General features: G+C 40.5%; 1 protein-coding gene across 1 annotated transcript; it reads left to right on the forward strand.

Moving 5' to 3' along the window:
• The first annotated feature begins 33 nt into the window (after positions 1–33).
• LOC148348055 (ADP-ribosylation factor-like protein 5B) lies at positions 34–19,474 on the forward strand. The gene is made up of 6 exons (XM_088322598.1): positions 34–368; positions 2,168–2,228; positions 5,137–5,284; positions 14,775–14,858; positions 14,935–15,086; positions 19,048–19,474. Exons 1-6 carry the CDS (start codon positions 323–325, stop codon positions 19,094–19,096), a joined length of 540 nt encoding a protein of 179 aa, XP_088178724.1. The 5' UTR covers positions 34–322; the 3' UTR covers positions 19,097–19,474.
• Positions 19,475–19,476: the final 2 nt, after the last annotated feature.

Genomic DNA, 19,476 nt, shown 5'->3' on the forward strand with positions numbered 1-19,476 from the left:
CTGAATGCGTCGTGGCGTGATGACGTCATCATTTAAATCGTTCAATGTGGCTTTTTTCCCCTGGAGCCGACCCAGCAGACGCCGACGATTGTCGGACTGCAAACATCTCACAAATTGACTTTTCTTGCCCAAAAAAAAACGCTTCCTAAAACTTTTGTGCATGTCTCCGAGGCGTCAACCCTTTAGGATGGAAAAGACGGGGCTCGCTTTATCCTAGCTTAGCCGCCGCTCGTGCGGACTTGCAGGGTTCGACCGACGGATGTTTGGAACAAAGAACGGACGGACAAACAGACGTTGGCATTTTTTTTGTTATTTTTAAACAATGGGGCTCATATTTACTAAGTTGTGGAGTTTCTTCTGCAATCAGGGTAAGCAATGGGTTATTTTTTACACTCACAAAAAGATGAAAACGAGGAAAAAAAACGCCAGTTAGATTTGCCTAATTGTTTTTTCAACTTGTGTTGTGGCAAAGTTGTGTTCTTGTTGCGTAAGCGTTTTTAGGACGAGTATTTTTTTTTAAAGAAATGCCAAGATGATAAAAATATGTTTGGGTTTATTTTGTACCTCGTGTTTATCGTGGTGGATATTAGATTGATTTTCACTGTTTGCGGCTATGGCGTCACCATCATTGTACTCCGTGTAGTATTTTTGTAGTGTTTCTCTATTTTTACTGTACAGTACCAGTGTTGTCATATTTTTTTCTGTACTAATTTTGTAGTCTTGCTGAGTTGCAGTGCCGGCGTATTTTTATTATAGTACTTTTTATTTTATAACCTCATTGTAGTATTTTTGTTACATTTCTGTATTATTAGTGTATTCATATTTTCTGTAGCATTCATTGGTCATATATTGGTATTTCTGTGGAATATTTGTATTTGTTTTACTGTAGTAGTATTTTGTCGTATGTTTAATTCATTACTGGAGTAGTATATTTTGGCATTTCTGTACTATTACAGTGCTGTATTTTTGTGGCATTTCTGTAGTATTACAGTAGTGTATTTTCGTGGCATTTCTGTTCTGTTTGACACCTGTGACCTAAGGGAAACACATACTTGCACGGGCAAAAAAAGGAGCTTGACAGAGGCTGCAATAATGATTTGAGCCAGAAGATGGGGTCAGCAAGTACAATATTTAAGTTACGGACATCACCTTTAAGTAATAATAGTAATTAATTCCATTATTAGCATTTAGGTTTCAGTTCAGGGGATGGTGTAAGGGTGGGCCGTGCAGCCCTTTGAGACTTTTTGTGGTAAAGGGCGTCACAAAAAAAGGGTGACATGACAATAACGTACTTAAAATATTTTGTTTGCGGGTTTTTATCAGTTTCATTTCTGAGCGCCTTTTTTTAAAGTGACACAATATTATCTGAGCACCTCTTGAAACTTCACTTATTAAATAAAAATACTGATTTATTAATAGGCCAAAATGCATGAATTATTGTGCAAATGTGCGTTCCATTCAAATACTCAGAAGGTTGATTGAGGAATTTGGATTTCCTTTTACACAGCATGAGCATGACCTACTTGCAGCTGAAGTAATTGTCAGACAACTTACTGTTACAGCTGCCCCAAAACAGAAAATTTATGCAGTTCAATCATTCTGAGTTTCCGAAATATGTATTCTTCCTTGTGCATTTTAGCACGCGATTTCGGTAGTACTGCCCAATAAATAAATCAAAAATTACACATTGTCCTCTTCAAATTGATGGAGTTAACTCATAGCATTTTTTCACACGTTTATGAAACAAAATGGCTTTAAAAGAAAAATATTTCCAATTTTGTGCGAGCATCTGAAAATACCAACACATTTTTACATTTTTATTTGTATGAACAGCCTCCATGTTGTCAAATATTTATTTTTGGATAAAAGGAAAACAAAAATTACTTAAAACATGTAAGGCGTGACCAAAACAGAAGTTTTTGAAGCCAACGCCCAAACTGGTAGTAATTAAGAAAGGTTTTTGAAAGTTAATATAATTAAAACCTGACATTTAAGCATGTCTCTTTTTTATATTTTATTTCACTGCACACACTCGTTTCCCTTTTTGCAAAGCTATAAAATAAATGTGTCAGAATTGGACACTTATAAGTACATATAATATTTGATAATAATTTTGGTACCACAAGATTGCTAACAAAATAAAAATATCTTCCTTTTTTCCCAACAGAGCACAAGGTGATCATTGTTGGCTTGGACAACGCCGGCAAGACCACCATACTCTACCAATTGTAAGGAATATCTTGTTTTTATTATTTGACACAAATACATTTCTAATAAGTATAACAAGGTCATATGGGTTAAAAATCTTTGGCAGGGTTTCCAAATAACGTGGAAAAAAACACATTGTTCTGCCATTCTACAAACAGTTATCTCCTTTTATTTTATTTTTTTGTGTAAATGGAATGTTGAGACAGAAAATCCTAATATATAAAGGCCAATGAATTGAAAAAAGTGTTTTCGGAATAGCACTAGCGATATGTTATATATTACGTATTTAGTCACCTAGCTGGGAAGCAACCGTGAATATAGGAAAGGTAGCTAGAATGTTTACATGAATGCTACCTAGATAATTGGGCAGTTATATAATCTGGTGGACAGTTAATTGCTATAGATGGCCCAGATCTGTTAGCTATTTAGGAAGGACGAATTTATTGCTAGTTTATTAGCTGTGTAGTTATGTAAGAAGGTAACTATATATCCAGACAGCTAAATGTGTACATTGTTTGCTACCTACGTGGTTACGTCTGTATTTAGCTGATAAATGGCAATCTTAGGATGCAACAGTAAATAAAAAGATAGTAAATGTGTGTATGTAAATGCTAAATAAATAGCTAGGTAGTTAGTTATATAGTTTGGTGGGAAGGTAGCTATTCTAGATACCCAAGGTTTGTTAGATGGGATGTGTTGCTAGTTCTTTTGCTATGTACCGTATTTTCCGCACTATAAGGCGCACCTAAAAGTCTTAATTTTTTTCAAAAGCTGACCATGCGCCTTATAACACAGTGCGCCTTATATATGGCTCAATATTAAATTCGCAAGGTCTCGCAACTTACTCAACAGCCGCCGACTCGATTTTACCCCGAACGTGGAGTAGTCCGCGGTGTATGCTGGGATTTATATACCGGCGTTTCATTGGCTAACCAATGTGTCAATCATCATTTGAATCGATCACTATTGGCTGAAGTTATTCGGATCCTCGGATTGGCTAGATGGTCAAAACAAACCCTGCAAACGGCCGAGTTTAGCAATGGCGTAGCAAGTCCGCGGTGGATGCTGGGATTTATATATCGGCGTTTCATTGGCTAACCAATGTGTCAATCATCCGTTAAATCGATCGCTATTGGCTGAAGTTATTCGGAGCCTCGTATTGGCTAGAGGGCCAAAACAAACCCTGCAATTGGCCGAAAAAGATGTGTCAATCATCCGTTAAATCGATCGCTATTGGATGAAGTTATTCGGAGCCTCGAATTGGCTAGATGGCCGAAACAAACCCTGCAATCGGCCTAGTTTAGCAATGGCGTAGCAAGCTTTCTAAAGTACGGCATAAAGAAACATGTTTCATTAGTCTGTATTTGTAAATATTTTACTCTCCTGGATTTACTACACTCACGGTTGTAAGAAGACCATGATTGCGTATCATTATTGAACGTGAGAACTTAGGTGAGTTATGCGGCTTTATATTTTCCCGGTATCTTGTTTTAGAACGATCTTGATGTTGCTGTGATGAGTTGAGTGAATTAAACTCAATTCCAAGTGTTTATTATCATATGCACAGTAAAGTTGTGAGCGAAAAAAAAAAATAGAAACATAGAAATGTTTGGCATTTCTTGAATCCCAAGACTTCAACGTTCCGAATTATATTTGAAATGACGCATTTAAGTGACATGGTCCGGACACTGCATTCGCACGTGTCTACGACACGTATTTGCTTCTTTGCAAGCTTTGGGAATGTTAAGGGGGTAATCAGTTTGACTGAATCATCTGACTGTTTTGTCGACGTTCCCATTGTAGCGCCTTATAATCCGGTGCGCCTTATCTATGGAAGATATAGGACCAAAAACTATTTTTTGGGGGGTGCGCCCTATAACCCGGTGCGCCCTATAGTGCGGAAAATACGGTAATTAAGTAAGAAGGTACTGATAAAAATGAACTCCAAGACCATGTTTTTATCTGGGGTTACGGAATCAGAGATCTTAGACGTGGTTAACAACTGTAAAAACCAAATGTCTATGGATTGTTTTGACATCAATATGGTATGAGTTAAGCAAGTTATAAATAGCATTGTGAAACCATTGACCTACATATGTAATCTATCATTTCAAACAGGCAAATTTCCAAATCAAATGAAAATGGCAAAAGTTATACCTATCTATCTATCTATCTACCTTGGTCATATCCCTCAAGAGGAGTGACCGACAGCAAGACAAACACATACAGTAACAAAGAAAATAAAAGGGGAAAAAATAGCAAAAAAACACACACAAACATTTTTGGACCATGGCCAACTCAATTGCCCAAACACCCAAACAAGTTAGGCACCTAAGTTGGTCATGCTTTCGTCCCTCCAGATGAAACAGTTATACCAATATACAAAAATGGAAACAAACACATTTTTACAAACAATAGACCGGTATCTATGCTTCCTCAGTTCTCTAAAATATTAGATAGATAGATAGATAGATAGATACTTTATTCATCCCCGAAGGGAAATTCACTTTTCCAGCAGCATCCCTGAGCTGAGAACAGAGAAACTATTAGAGAAACTTCACAATAATAGACTAAAATAATATGTTGATAAACATAAATTGATTAATGAAAGTCAATATGGGACTGGCCCATATTGAAATAACAGTGCAATGACATATAGAAGCACCAAACGTTTCCAAATATGTTGCATGGTATATATTTTATAGTAGTATTACGTGCTAGTTTAGGTTGGTGATGGCCCATTGTCATGCTAGCTTGCTGGAACAAAATAGGCTAAGATAACAGCTAGCGAGGCAGGTTAAGGAGTTATGTGCCTGTTTACTTGCCAGTAGTTTAGGTTATTTGAATGGGTACACAGGCTAGCTATGTTGATAGCTGTTTTTTTGCTATACGTGTATAGGCGCTAGCTAAACTACATGCCTTTTTCAGCCTGATGAACGAGGTGGTGCACACATCGCCCACCATCGGCAGCAACGTGGAGGAGATCGTGGTGAAGAACACGCACTTCCTCATGTGGGACATCGGCGGCCAGGAGTCACTCAGGTCCTCCTGGAACACGTATTACTCCAACACAGAGGTACTTTTTAGTGCAGGGGTGGGATTGAGGTCTTAACTTGAAAAAGTCTTAAATTTAATAACTGCAAGTTGAGGCCTCGAAAAGGTCTTAAATTTTCTCTACAAGTCTTAAATGTACCTTTCAATTGTCTTTTTCCCTATCTTATCTGTGTGATAGAGCTAATAACTGTATAATAAGTGAACTAAGAAAAGTATGGAATGTTGTGTCATAAAATTATTTTTCATTTTTTTCCGCCTTTATCGATCCGTGACGATAAATGCCATGTGTCTGTCGGAAAATCCAAATTCCCGCATTTTTGAAAATGCAGCATTACCTTGGAGTTTTACACACAGCCATTCTCTAACCTGCTTTTGTTGTCATTGGAGTAACTTTGGGATGGGAAAGTGTAGGTTTAATCCTTTGTTCTTGAGTGACTTAAAGTAAAAGTGGGTTCAGGCTCTACTAGGGAATGAGTGGGAGGGTCGCTCACCTGACGCCCGAACTCTTTGTGGTGGGTGCCGCTGGGATAACGACAGCAGTTGGGCTGTGCTGAACATGGGACGGTGGGCACCCCGCTCCGCCACCTTGAAGGGTTCCAGTTCGCCCCCACACAGTCATCCGTCTCTGCCCACACCCGCCCGCAGCCTTAGTGGACTAAGAGAGCGTGCAGGACTCAGGTGTTGGGGATGAACGGTTGCCCTAGTGTGGCCGGGTAGTTGTCCCCCAGGTGCGTGGCATTCTGCGGTGTTCTCAGGGCTCGGGCTGGGGCCCTGTGCTCACTCCCGTCCTTTTGACAGATAAGATACAAAAACATAAACACATTTTTATTAGTGGTACTTTTTGAACTTATTGTTGCATTCTTTTCAATAATTGATTTAGTGATTTAAGTTGCTTTTTATCTTTATTTTGTCATGAAAATGTTTACTTAAATTTGGGGATTTTGCTGTTAGATTTCATATCTAATATAGAACTTAGACAAAGCTTATTTAAACTTTAGGAGATACACCCGTATTGTTATCGATGTGATATGAAGTTAAACCACCAAGGGGAGCTTGTGACCACAGGGGACATGTTACTGAAGTTTAAATTTCCTTCTCTGGGGTTGAAACTGCTACAATACAAGGCATTGAGACCAGGTGCCAAAATGTTCGTGGAAATAAAGTGCAAAATATTGTCTGAACTATTACAAGATATAGTTGTTTATACATCAGTTAAATACTTTTAGAAACTTACTGCATTGACGTGTTAATCCTTCGACATATATAAATATTGATAGGACATGCAACCGCCATGTCAGGCTTACTTTAAACCCTTGCAAATGGAAGTGATGTGGGGGAACCGGAAATAGTAATGTTTCACTATATTTTGAACTCGCAGCTCAAATGAACATGGAATACTTGTGTACAACACTTTTTGATGAACTTGCATCCGGTTTTAGCTTTGAACTATATTTTAAACACGGCAAATGATTTATTAAAGAAAAACATTTGCCTTCAGGGCAACACAACACCCAGGTGCTAGTTTTTAATTGGGTATTATTTAATCCAGATGAGTGCAGATCTTATCGCCTCAAACAGCATGTTGTGACTCATATTTTAAATAAAATCACTTCAAGATGCATTTGTTTCCTTAAATGTGGTCTGGTTGACAAATGCTAGTCAGCAAATACAGCTTTGGGAGTGGAGTTGAGCTTTGGCGACATGCAGTGGACATTTTAAACAGCGGGTCATTTTTGAGGATGCGTCTTATTTTTTTCCTCTTGAGCTTCTCAGCTTTGTCTTGCGGGCCAGATTAAATCTCTGCTTTAATATGTGCGTGTGAACTGGGGGTTTGCAGATGGTGCACTGCAGCTGGTGGGGTTGCTCCGGGTTAAAGGTTAGGTTTTGACAAAAGAGGAGACCACCCTTAGTCTTTTGATGTCCTCTCACACTTTAGAGTTGCAATGTTAGTTGCGGCGCTCCCCAGCCCCTTATTTCAACAGGCAGCTGTCATTTTGTTGTTTCCTTTGTGATACCCCCCGTGAGCCTGGGCGATACGGCCAAAATTCTTACTACAATAAAATATTTCTCATTAGTCTGTATTGATAACTATTAATTTAATAACACGTTTTTGTTTTACATTCACATTTTAAGTCTAATTATTGTGTCAGAATGTCAGAACAAAGCTGTATGGTGAAAACTACTCTACAGTATTCCACAAATATGAGGAAGAAAATGTAAAGTTAACAAAGTGAGGTCATCACATCACAGAACATTGCACATAATCTGAGGTAGACCTGCAATCCCCCACAATTATAAAACCATAGATACACTAATTTTAATTTGCACTCAGCAATGTTAACGTCTTAATGTCTTAAGTCTTAGTGTGTCTAAATGTGAACAAAACACACTAAAGAAAATGTTGAGTTTTAAGAATAGTCCAAATCAACAAAACGGGCACTGCTTCAAAAGTTACAGGCCAGAAAAATCAGTGTGTCCATAGTATAAGGCTCTGTGACGAGTCACATTGTTACCCATCTGCTTGCAGGGATACGCACGTGTAGCGCCTTAGTAGCTGGTTTACTCTTGAAAAGTTTTTTTTCTTACATTCTCCACCATTCTCTTTTTGTCTTCTTGTTTTTTGTTTTATGGCAAGCTCACTGGCCTTGTGCTTTTTGAAGGTCCACTAGCACTTGTTACTGAATTGTATTCCCTTCAGCATATTCTAGCAGGTGATACTCTTTTAAATGATGGAATAGGTTTGTCGTCTTGGTTGGCACATGACATTGGCAAAGTTTGCAATGCAAGTTAATCACTCTGTTTTTATCAGACTTTAAGTAGCCAAAATACCTCAAAATAACTGAAGATGAGGAGCCTCTCTGTCTACCACTCTTTTAGGCTGCGTCCCATTCTTCTCACTTTCACTCGCTATTTGCCCTAGTCACTCGGTTTTGCGCGTTCACGTAAAAATGGGATGTTTCCCAATACTCTCAAGACCGAGGGAGAACTGCCCTCAACCCATGACATAACCACTTCAGATCAAGGGAGGTCGGGACCTCACTTGGAGCGAAGTGACTACCCAGAAGGCTTGCGAATTCTCTATCAACAAACATGCCTGGAAAGGAACCGCACAAATGTAAGTAGTTTTCCACAACTACGCACGAATTTGCAACAAAATATATTGAGATATCTTAGTTAGACGTAAATGCAATAGAAAATCGTATTTTTGCATTAAAACATGAACATTGCAAAATCGGTACTTTAAACTGCACAAATTTACAGAAGAAGCCGCAAACAACTCTTCAACCGTAGAGTTGGATAACTGCAGAAAATCACGGTTCAGCGTATCCGTTTTTATCTTAAACGAGTCGTGCTTTTACATCTACATGGCCAGTCGCTAAAGCAGCATAGTCACAATAACGTTCTGGATATATGCGCTGGTTTACTGCACACAATTTCGGGTGTCGTGTTTTATTTACAATATGATTATTTTATGTGAGATCAGAATGCATTCGTTTTCATCATGCATCATAAGTAGTGTCTCCGAATTTCACGTGGAAATACAGATGAAACTAATAACTATGACATGGTCCACTGCCTTCCCTGTAAACAGATTTTAAATAAAATAATTATCTTCTCAAAATGTCGAAATGTGGAGACAATTCTAAATCATATGTGATGCTGGCCAATAGAAGGCTCTCACAGCCATAAGAATCACATGTCAGGTTTGTGTATCTATTCACTATCAAATAATTATCCAGAACACATCCTATAATTTCCTGTCTCACATCAACTTGTTCAGCATCCTATACATAGTTGTTTTTGTACAATACACCAGCATTAAGTAATTGTTTTTTCCACCCAACTTAAAGGCCATTGTAGAACGTCCAGTGGAAGAGCTGGCCACCATCACAGCTACCACACCATCCACACCACCGGGCACGTTGTCGGCATCTGCCAATCCGGCACCAAACCCCAAATCACCCTGAAAAAAAAGGAAGCACGATACACTTTTTGACTTTTTGAAAGAGGAGTCTGCCAGAGTGAAGAAAAGGCACGAGGAAACTGAGGCCAAAACTGAGCTGTTCCCGATCCTTTTTGGGAAGCTTGTGGACAAATTTCCAGAACAGAGACATCTCTGCAATGTTTCCCTCTGTTTTATAAAAGAAAAATATTTTGTTTTATTAATAATTCAATGAAATTCCAGTTTGTGTTTTCCAGTTTTATGGAAGTATTGATATATTTTTGTTACATTTTGTGACACGTTATTTATTTACTATCATGTATTTCGGCCCGATGTAAGTTTGTTTTTCTGAAAGTAAACTATTATTTAACCTAGAGTCATTCGTAGTTGTTTTCTGTCCAACAGTCACATAGTTCACACAAAGTATCTCACATCATTATGAAATGAACCACCATGGTGTTACTCAAAATAAAGACGTTTATTGAATAGTAATGCAGAAAAGCACAGAATGCAAATGTGGGTCTGACTTCCAGAGCCTGGAACATGGCTTTTGGGCAATTTATTCCATATTAACTGTGGACAATTCTGTGTACGGTGGACCTGGGAACTCTGAAGACACGTGACACCACACGATAGAACAGACCGTGGGCCAGCCAGTACACGTAGATCAGGACCTCCAGCCATGGTCCTGTACCCTCTTCAGCAGCTCCTGCAGGGCCCACATGACCTTTTTGCTCAACCTTAGCAGTGCCGCAATGCTGAGGCCCCCAAACCGGAATCCATCCCCGCTAAGGCTGCGCCTAGAAATTCTGTCCATAACAGTTATGAACAGAATCGGTGACAAAGGGCAGCCCTGGCGGAGCCCAACCCTCACCGGGAACGAATCCGACTTACTGCCAGCAATGCGGAACAGACTCTGGCACCGGGCATACAGGGACCGCACAGCCCGGATAAGACTGTGCGGTACCCCATACTCCCGAAGCACCCCCCACAGGGCCTCCCGAGGAACACGGTCACATGTAGACCGGGCAGGCAAACTCCCATGCACCCTCAAAAACCCTGCAGAGTGTATAGAGCTGGTCCAGTGTTCCACGGCCAGGACGAAAACCACACTGTTCCTCCTGAATCCGAGATTCGACTTCCTGGCGGACCCTCCTCTCCAGTACCCCTGAATAGACCTTACCAAGGAGGCTGAGAAGTGTGATTCCCCTGTAGTTGGGACACACTCTCCGGTCCCCCTTCTTAAAGACGGGAACCACCACCCCAGTCTGCCAGTCCAGAGGCACTGTCCCCGATGTCCACGCGATGTTGCAGAGGCGTGTCAACCATGACACGCCCACAACATCCAGAGCCCTAATAAACTCCGGGCGGATCTCATCGACCCCCGGGGCCCTGCCACCGAGGAGTTTTTTGACCACCTCGGTGACTTCAACCCCAGTGATACGAGAGCCCAACCCAGAGTCCTCAGGCTCTGCTTCCCCAGAGGAGGACGTGTCGGTGGGATTGAGGAGGTCTTCGAAGTACTCCGCCCACCGATTCACAACGGCCCGGGTCGAGGTCAGCAGCGCTCCATCAGCACTATACACAGTGTCGATGGCACACCGCTTCCCCCCCTAAGACGCCGGATGGTGGACCAGAATTTCCTCGAAGCCGTTCGGAAGTCGGCTTCCATGGCCTCGCCAAACTCTTCCCATGCCCGAGTTTTTGCCTCGGCAATCGCCGAAGCCGCATTCTGCTTGGCCAGCCGATACCTGCCAGCTGCTTCCAGAGTCCCACAGGCCAGGAAGGACCGATAAGACTCCTTCTTCAGCTTGACGGCATCCCTCACCGCCGGTGACCACCAACGGGTCTGAGGGTTGCCGCCGCGGGAGGCAATGACTACCTTACGGCCACAGCTCCGATCAGCCGCTTCGACAATGGAGGCGCGGAACATGGTCCACTCTGACTCAATGTCCCCCGCCTCCCTCGGGACATGGGAAAAGTTCTGCCGGAGGTGTGAATTGAAACTTTTTCTGACAGGAGATTCTGCCAGCTGTTCCCAACAGACCCCTCACAACACGCTTGGGTCTGCTGGGTCGGGCCAGCATCTTCCCCCACCATCGAAGCCAACTCACCACCAGGTGGTGATCAGTTGACAGCTCCGCCCCTCTCTTTACCCGAGTGTCCAGAACATGCGGCCGCAGGTCCGACAAAACGATGACAAAGTTGATCATCGAACTACGGCCTAGGGTGTCCTGGTACCAAGTGCACATATGGACACCCTTATGTCTGAACATGGTGTTCATTATGGACAAACCATGACGGGCACAGAAGTCCAATAACGAAACACCACTCGGGTTCAGGTCAGGGGGGCCTTTCTTCCCAATCACGCCCCACCAGGTGTCACTGTCATTGCCCACGTGAGCGTTGAAGTCTCCCAGCAGTACAAGGGAGTCCCCAGGGGGTGCGCTCTCAAGTACACCCTCTAAGGACTCCAAGAAGGGTGGGTACTCTGAACTGCTATTTGGTGCATAAGCACAAACAACAGTCAGGACACGTCCCCCCACCCGAAGGTGGAGGGAGGCTACCCTCTCATCTACTGGGGTGAACCCCAACGTACAGGCGCCGAGCCGTGGAGCAACTAATATGCCCACACCGGCTCTGCGCCTCTCACCACGGGCAACTCCAGAGTGGAAGAGAGTCCAACCCCTCTCGAGAGGACTGGTACCAGAGCCCAAGCCGTGCGTGCAGGTGAGTCCGACTATATCTAGTCGGAATTTCTCAACCTCACGCACCAACTCGGTAGCCGGGGATCGTCACGCCAAGGACCGCTCCCCTGGCCGCTACCCAGTTCTCTACGCACCCGACCCCTTTGGCCCCTCCTACAGGTGGTGAGCCCACGTCGTCCCTTCGGGCTGTGCCCGGCCGGCCCCCGTGGGTGAGGGTCCGGCCACCAGGTGCTCGCCAGGGGTCTTCAGAGTTCCCTGGTCCACCGTACACAGAATCGTCCACAGTTAATATGGAATAAATAACAACTCCTGACAACTCTTTTGAATTAAATTCCTTATGAACTAAGGTGTTTGGGTCCTACAGGGAAGTTTGGTGACGATCATGTCAGCTTAAGGGTCAGGTGGACTGTTCTTGTGTTTGTTTACTTTTCATCGTGTCACACATTAAAGACCCCTACTATATGTCATAAAATGACATTAAGATACTAATAAGTAGGTTGTCATTTATGTCTACACAAACATAGGGTATTATGTGAACGTGCGTTGTACGTTAACCTTTACTGTATTTGACCGATCGGGTCATTTTCTTTAATGAGTGGACGTACCTTGTAAAGCTGAATCAGTGCTACATAGCGCCGAAGCAGTCTTCAATATCGCGCATTTCTCCTCCGTTGATTGGAGACACGGAAAAGGTGATGAGCTTCCAGGCAATCGGTAATAACACAGCTGTAACGGGCATTTTTAACGTTGCACGAACTCTCCAACTGCCACACCACAGGTTGAGACTCAAGTTATTTACATGTGACGTAGGCCAATACGTCACTGAGGTCGACAGCCAATTCTTATTACGGCCATCTACTGGACTGGGGTGGAACCTTGCAAGTCCCGTCCAATTTCTTAGGGGACAATCTTCACTTTGCACTCCACTCACTGAGGGGACTTCCCTATGGAGGGACCTCACTGGAGGGTTCTCAGGGCCAAGTGAGAGGAATGGGATTGGGCCTTAGCATGCTCTGAGCGTGTATGCTGAGTGTTTTCGCCTCTTTATGGCTCATTTTGACTTTTGTCCTTTTGCTTTCACACTGTGTGAGACAATTTCTGAGAAATGATTGGCCGCTTCTCCTCACATTCTTTGTCTCCTGAATGTTAGTTCTGGAACTTGCGTTTTCATTGCATTTAGCGCCCTCATTTTCTCTGCTGTTCAGGTGTTGTGATTACAGTTTAAATATATCGACCATTATCAAACGATTCTCTTATTAAAATTGGCAAAAAATTATATGACTATTATTATCGTTAGTTTTATCACCCAGTACTACCTCCCCACCCCCAGAAAATCCGACTGTAGCATTCGCAGCTGAATGATGGTCATGCTATCAAACTGATGCTTCAGTGTTTTTAGAACCGTTTTTATCACATGCACGATGTAGCAACATAAAAGCTGTGAGAAAGAAAATGAAATGCATAGTGATAGTTATTCTTCTGTATAAATCCTCATTTACAATGTTTTACACAATCAAATGCTACATTTAAGTTTATACACCCGCTGCTACAAACAGTACTGATCCAACAATCATAAATAAAATGAATGAAACTGAATAAAAACCTCCTATGGAGGGAGGTGTAACAATATTGTTTGACAGAAAATAAAGCATTCGAAGTGCTCACACATGGCCTTTTAACTGTGAATTGGTACGAGATATGGACACACACATTCAATTATGGTAGCACAACAAATAATGAATAACCAGGGGTATGACAAACTCCCCTATAGGCAAACACTGGAAAGTCCCCTAATGCTAATTACAACTAATGCTGATGATGACTTATGCACATTACAAAAGCCATTGAATGAATGAGACCTGGATCCTAACGCTGCACAACGAATGACAAATCGTAAACAAAACTTGTACGCTTATCAGCCAGGAGCTCATGAAACACTCGGTTGCATTTTACTTTGCAAAGTTTGCTAATCCTTATCTAGTTGTGTTGACGAACATTGCTAACTGCAGAAATGGAATCAGAAATTAAAGATCAACCGATATGGGTTCTTAGGGCCAATACCGATTTATAGTATTAAGTGGAGGCGGATAACCGATATTTGGAGCCGATATTCTTTTGCTGTAAAATCTTTAAAAACCCGCGTAAGACATTTTTAATATTGCAAAAAGAAACAAAGAGTATTTGTTATGAATTTAAAAAAACTAATAGCTCTCTGAAACATTTTACAATGAGAATTTCAACACAACTAACACAATTAATCTTTCACTTAAACCAAAAACTAACTGTGCAGGACGTAAAATTAGGCTTAGCAGCAACTTGTATAAAGGTAGATTAAAAAGCTCCCTTATTTATTTTTACAATAAATTAATAAAAATGTCAATACAACAAACATAACTTAAATTAACTTAAAACAAAAGGTAGATCGAAATTCCAACGGAGCTCACAAAAGTGTGGGGACTTCTGTTTTAGAGCCAGATTGACAAACTAATGTTATGGTAACAGCTAATATCTCAGCCTTTCACTAGCATGCTTTTTATGCTCTCTTTCAGTCACAAACACACACGCTTGATAGACCATCTAATGTTATAATATGACCTAATGTATCAGTCTTCACCTGAACATGCTTCCCTAAAACAAGTTAACTGCACTTTTTTACGCAGGTGGGTAGCGTCCGAAACAAAGGGAGGGAATAGAGGGAGAGAAAGGCTTTGCGGCATCTGAGCCTAAATAATTCAGTTTTAAATATATTCAATCGGCCCGTTGAATGAATAAAAACGCTGATACTGATATCCGTCAAATTACCAAATGGCGGTGCCAAAGATTGGTCGACCTCTAATTTACACTATTAATCCTCTTTGCAGTTTGTCATCCTAGTGGTGGACAGCACGGATCGCGAGCGTCTGGTCATCACCAAAGAGGAACTCTACCGAATGCTGGCTCACGAGGTTTGCGGCGCCAACCGTCATCTTTGTTTATCTTCTGATGCACGACCCGATCCCAACGTCCCGTCTGAGTTTGCAGGACCTCCGCAAAGCGGCCGTGCTGATCTTTGCCAACAAGCAAGATATGAAGGATTGCATGTCGGCCGCCGAGATCTCCAAGTACATGACGCTGAGCACCATCAAGGATCATCCCTGGCACATACAGTCCTGCTGTGCACTCACCGGAGAAGGGTAAACAATGGCTCAACAATATTTTTGTTACTGATGAGGGCCAATGCCTACCGGTTTGATTTGCATTTTGCATCGTCTTTGTCATTGATAACAACATAGTACACATTGCATGCAACACGATTAGACAACACTCCAAGATAAACAAGTAAACAACTTTAAAGAGAAAAAACCCCATAAAAGATGAGGATAAAAGGCAGAGAAAAAAAACAACACAGTGCGTAGAGACTGGCCTAAGTTATAATAATAGTGCAATGTCTGTGAATAGTGCATGGTAACACTAATGCTTAAAAAAGAAATACAAGAACATTGAGCAGCAACAAAATATGTCAGAAGGTTTTTTTTTTCTTCAGTTTTGTGCAATAACATTTAGCAGCAACAAATATGTCCAAAATAACATGTACTGTATTTTCCTGACTATGAATCTCATTTAGAGTATAAGTTGCATTTTCGGGAAAAATTTGTTTGATAAAAACCAACAGCAAAATATTAGATGTCATTCTGAAAGGCAATTTAAAATTAAAACAAAATGGAGACAACACAGTATACTAAGGTTACACGTACATGCATATCTTAGACAGGCTCGTCAGTAACACAGGGATGTGATTTGACCAAAGTGAAATTATCTGAAAATTAGCGGGGGGGGGGGGGGGGGGGGTGTGATTGCTAGCTGGGGGGGGGGGGGGAAACCAGGTAGGACCAGGGCAGTAAAAAGTACAATAAGTATAGGCCCTACAGTAAAGTGTTGGTGTAATGTACACATGAAAATCTATTATTGTAATTGTTAAATATTTATGGCCATTTTTATTACGTTATAATATTTTCGAAAAAAATGGGAAAACTGTCAAATAAATTTGAAAAGTTTACCACCTACCTCAAAATTCACGACTCTATCAGCAACTGGTACAGGTTGTTGGGGTGGATCACGTCTCTTTATTACCGCTTCCGATTGTGATGTCAATAAGGGATGGAGGCCGTAAAGTTTTGGAGTTTTCGTTTGGGCACCGAAACTTCCAGCGATGGAATAATTTGTCGTTCTTGACTGGAGTTCTTTCACGTGTTTTTTGCTCTTTGCGTGACTTTCAAGAGCTTTGAAACCTCTCCCACCATAGTCGATGGTATCATGACACCAAATGCAAAGTGCTTTCCCGGCACGATCGATCTTCCGAATAAAGTCATTGAACAAATTCGTCACAGTCTTCTTTCCAACATTCGTAGATAATTCCTTCTCCAACCAGTCCCATCGAAACTTGTTTTTTACAATCTTATCAATTTCTTTAGCTCGCGGAGCATCTTTGCGTTCGATCACGGACATCTTTCTTTAAACACCCGGCAAAAACGTGTGAGAAATGAACAATGGCACACTCCTATAACAAGCGCGTTTATTGGTCAACACGAGACTTCAACCAATCGCAAGTACGTTTCATTTCAGTTACGGAAACACTCAAATGGCATGCTGTCGAGACGAAATCGTTTTTTTTTACCAATTAAAACACCGGAAATTTTAAAATTTTATTTTTGGAGATAAAAAAAGCGGAATTCCGCGAATTAGCGGAAAAATCACATCCCTGGTAACAACGTAACATCTCATTAGTTATTCAGATAAGTCTTGCCTGAAGAACATGCTTACCAAACTATTAGCTTCGATCCAAATCACTAAATACAATCAAATGTTTATCCTCTACTTCACTTTCACAGGTAAACATCTTTCCAACTCTGGGAACGATAAGCTGCTTCTTTCCTCCGGTTTGAAAATTTTTCCCCACATAACGGTGCAAGGTTGAAATTATCAACACAGGCCTAGCGCACTGCGCTCTTACAGTTTTTAGTTCAAAAATGACCTGTGAAATGATATACAGAACCAGTAATAACATTTCAAACTCAATGATATAATAATGTGTTAATTATTTCACATTTAAGTCTTACTGGAGTATGTCGCATCGCTGGCCAAATTTAACTGCAACCTGTAGTCCAGACAATACGTAATTACTATGTTATTACCATGTTATTACCAATCTCAGCTATACTTAGGGGGCTGCCAGGTGTTGGTGACTTCTGACATGCACCGAAAAATGCAAATTTCCAACATCTACTGAATGCTGTCAGAATTCCCCCTCCTTTTCCCCACAAAGATATATTCCCCAAAAATATAAAGTTAAAAAACAAGTATGACGGATATATTTTTATCTAAACTGTATATTTTACAATATTTTTGGTGATAAAAAATACTCAGTACATTATTTAAAATCGTTTTTAGGTTACATTGACAAAATGAATATTTTATACACAAATGTAAAATATGAGCATGTTTTTTTCTATCTTGTAAAAATCATTTTAATTGCAATTCTTCAATATTTATTTCTGCAAAACAATGTAGATGATAATGTGGAAGGATACATTTTTGGAAGCTGTTTTGCAAAGACATTTTTTTTCAATCCGCTTTGATAATATCATTAGGTTAAACAGAATTATAATATATTCTAATGAATATATAAATACATACACACACCTTTAAAAGGGTACTTTTGCTTTTTAATTCTGTTAAATGTTTTCATACCACCCTTACATATTGTTTCCAAATTTACACAGCAAAATGTTTACATTTTGTATATATCTTATTTGAGTTTGTTATTAAGGGGTCAGTGTGTAATAATTAGCGCCTCCTTGTGGTACAAAAATAAATATCGAGATGAATACTAGGCAAAAATACATGAGTTATCATACCAATATTAAAACCAACTAAATATGAATAAAATGATGACTCACAACACGTGGTAAGATTTCTCTCTTGGCTTTGATCTCCGGCAAAACTAACATAAAATGCGACAGAAACAAAATGAAAATAAATCCAAAGAGCTTGCCAACATCATTTTTGCCGTTCCATGTATTCCGTTACTCCTCAAGCCTGCACAAAATTTAGTCATTTTGTTTATATTTAGTTTCTTTTGTCTTTAATTAGCATATTTAGTATTGGAGTAATCCAAAAGTAATTGAAAGTAATCCAGTTAAAGTAACCCTGACCAACCCCGCTTATTCATTCTGCCCTTTTTTATGCATAGAAATGTTTTATACCAGCGGTCTTAGACTCACAGCCCTTAAGATGATAGTCGGAAGTCCCCGCCTTGATAAAAAGTTAAAGGAACAGTGTGTGTCATCTGACGACTAGATAATGCTGCATTCAAACCTGCAAGCGAAATCTAGTCCTAAAAAGCACAGGGAAGAATACAAACTATGGAGACTCGGTGACTATAAGTAGTCATTTTTCTTCTCTCTATTTTGCAGTTGTTGTTTCAGGTACCTTAAAGCAGGAAGATGGTGAATGTGAGGCTCACGTTACATTAAAAAAGCAAATTTCTCAACCTACAAGTATTTTAGACAAGGCATGTTAGTTAATCAATTTTCGCTAAATATTTAGATCAATGTTGTTTATTAATGACACATTTTCACCACTAGGAGGCACATTGATTTTAAGTGCAGCTAGTGCATTATGAATGCATTTATTGCTCATATATATATATATATATATATATATATATATATTTTTTTTTTTAGACCTCCTGGTGTGAAAAAAAATTGACAGTGAAATGTTTTGATTAGAATTTATTTTGGGTGGAAGACCTGATTTGGCCCCAAGCTAACCCAAACCCGAGGTTCCACAGCCCGCCCAAAAATGAGTTTGAGACCCCTGCTTTAGACCAGCTGAGGTGCCCGCGGACGTGTGCTGACAATAGTTTATCAGTGCTGGGTCATTGTGATTTTTTTTTTTATTAAGATGTTATTTTTTACTTGGTTGACTGAGTCAATTTAGCCCTACTTCCAATAATTAATAGGGTCACAATGTTATTTTCTAAATGTATTAGAAACTGGGTGCCCTATTGCACTAATTGGTAACAAAAAGTAGCTCTCGACTTGAAAGGGTTTTTTGGCAACATTACTTCAGACAAAAACTTTCTTTTTGTTCCAGATTGTGTCAAGGTCTAGAATGGATGTCATCACGGGCTGGACTCAGATAGCAGAAGATCGCAGCCCCCTCTCAATTTTATTGACATTCTTGATAGGACAAGCTGACTTCTCATTGGGCTGGAAATGGACTCCACCCCCCCCCCCCCCCCACCAACATTTTTTACAGAACCCAAAGCATAGCTGATGCATTTTTAAAAAAAACAACTTTTCAATTCCTTGAACAAAGTGAAGTTGTTACTTTTTAAACAGTATTTTAAAACATCTGTTATTTAACATCATTGTTATGAAATGTGTGGAGACAATTGTTACAGATGGATATATTTTCCCCTTATTGAAGGTGCTCTATTGTTTTGAAGTGCAGAGACATGACAAAATGCAATTAAAAGAGCGAAACACATTTTGCACATGTTGGGGCAAATGACAACTAATC

The sequence above is a fragment of the Urocampus carinirostris genome, chromosome 18 (assembly GCF_059441175.1).
Source record: "Urocampus carinirostris isolate Australia breed hairy pipefish chromosome 18, RoL_Ucar_1.0, whole genome shotgun sequence".
Classification (NCBI taxonomy): Eukaryota; Metazoa; Chordata; class Actinopteri; order Syngnathiformes; family Syngnathidae; genus Urocampus; species Urocampus carinirostris.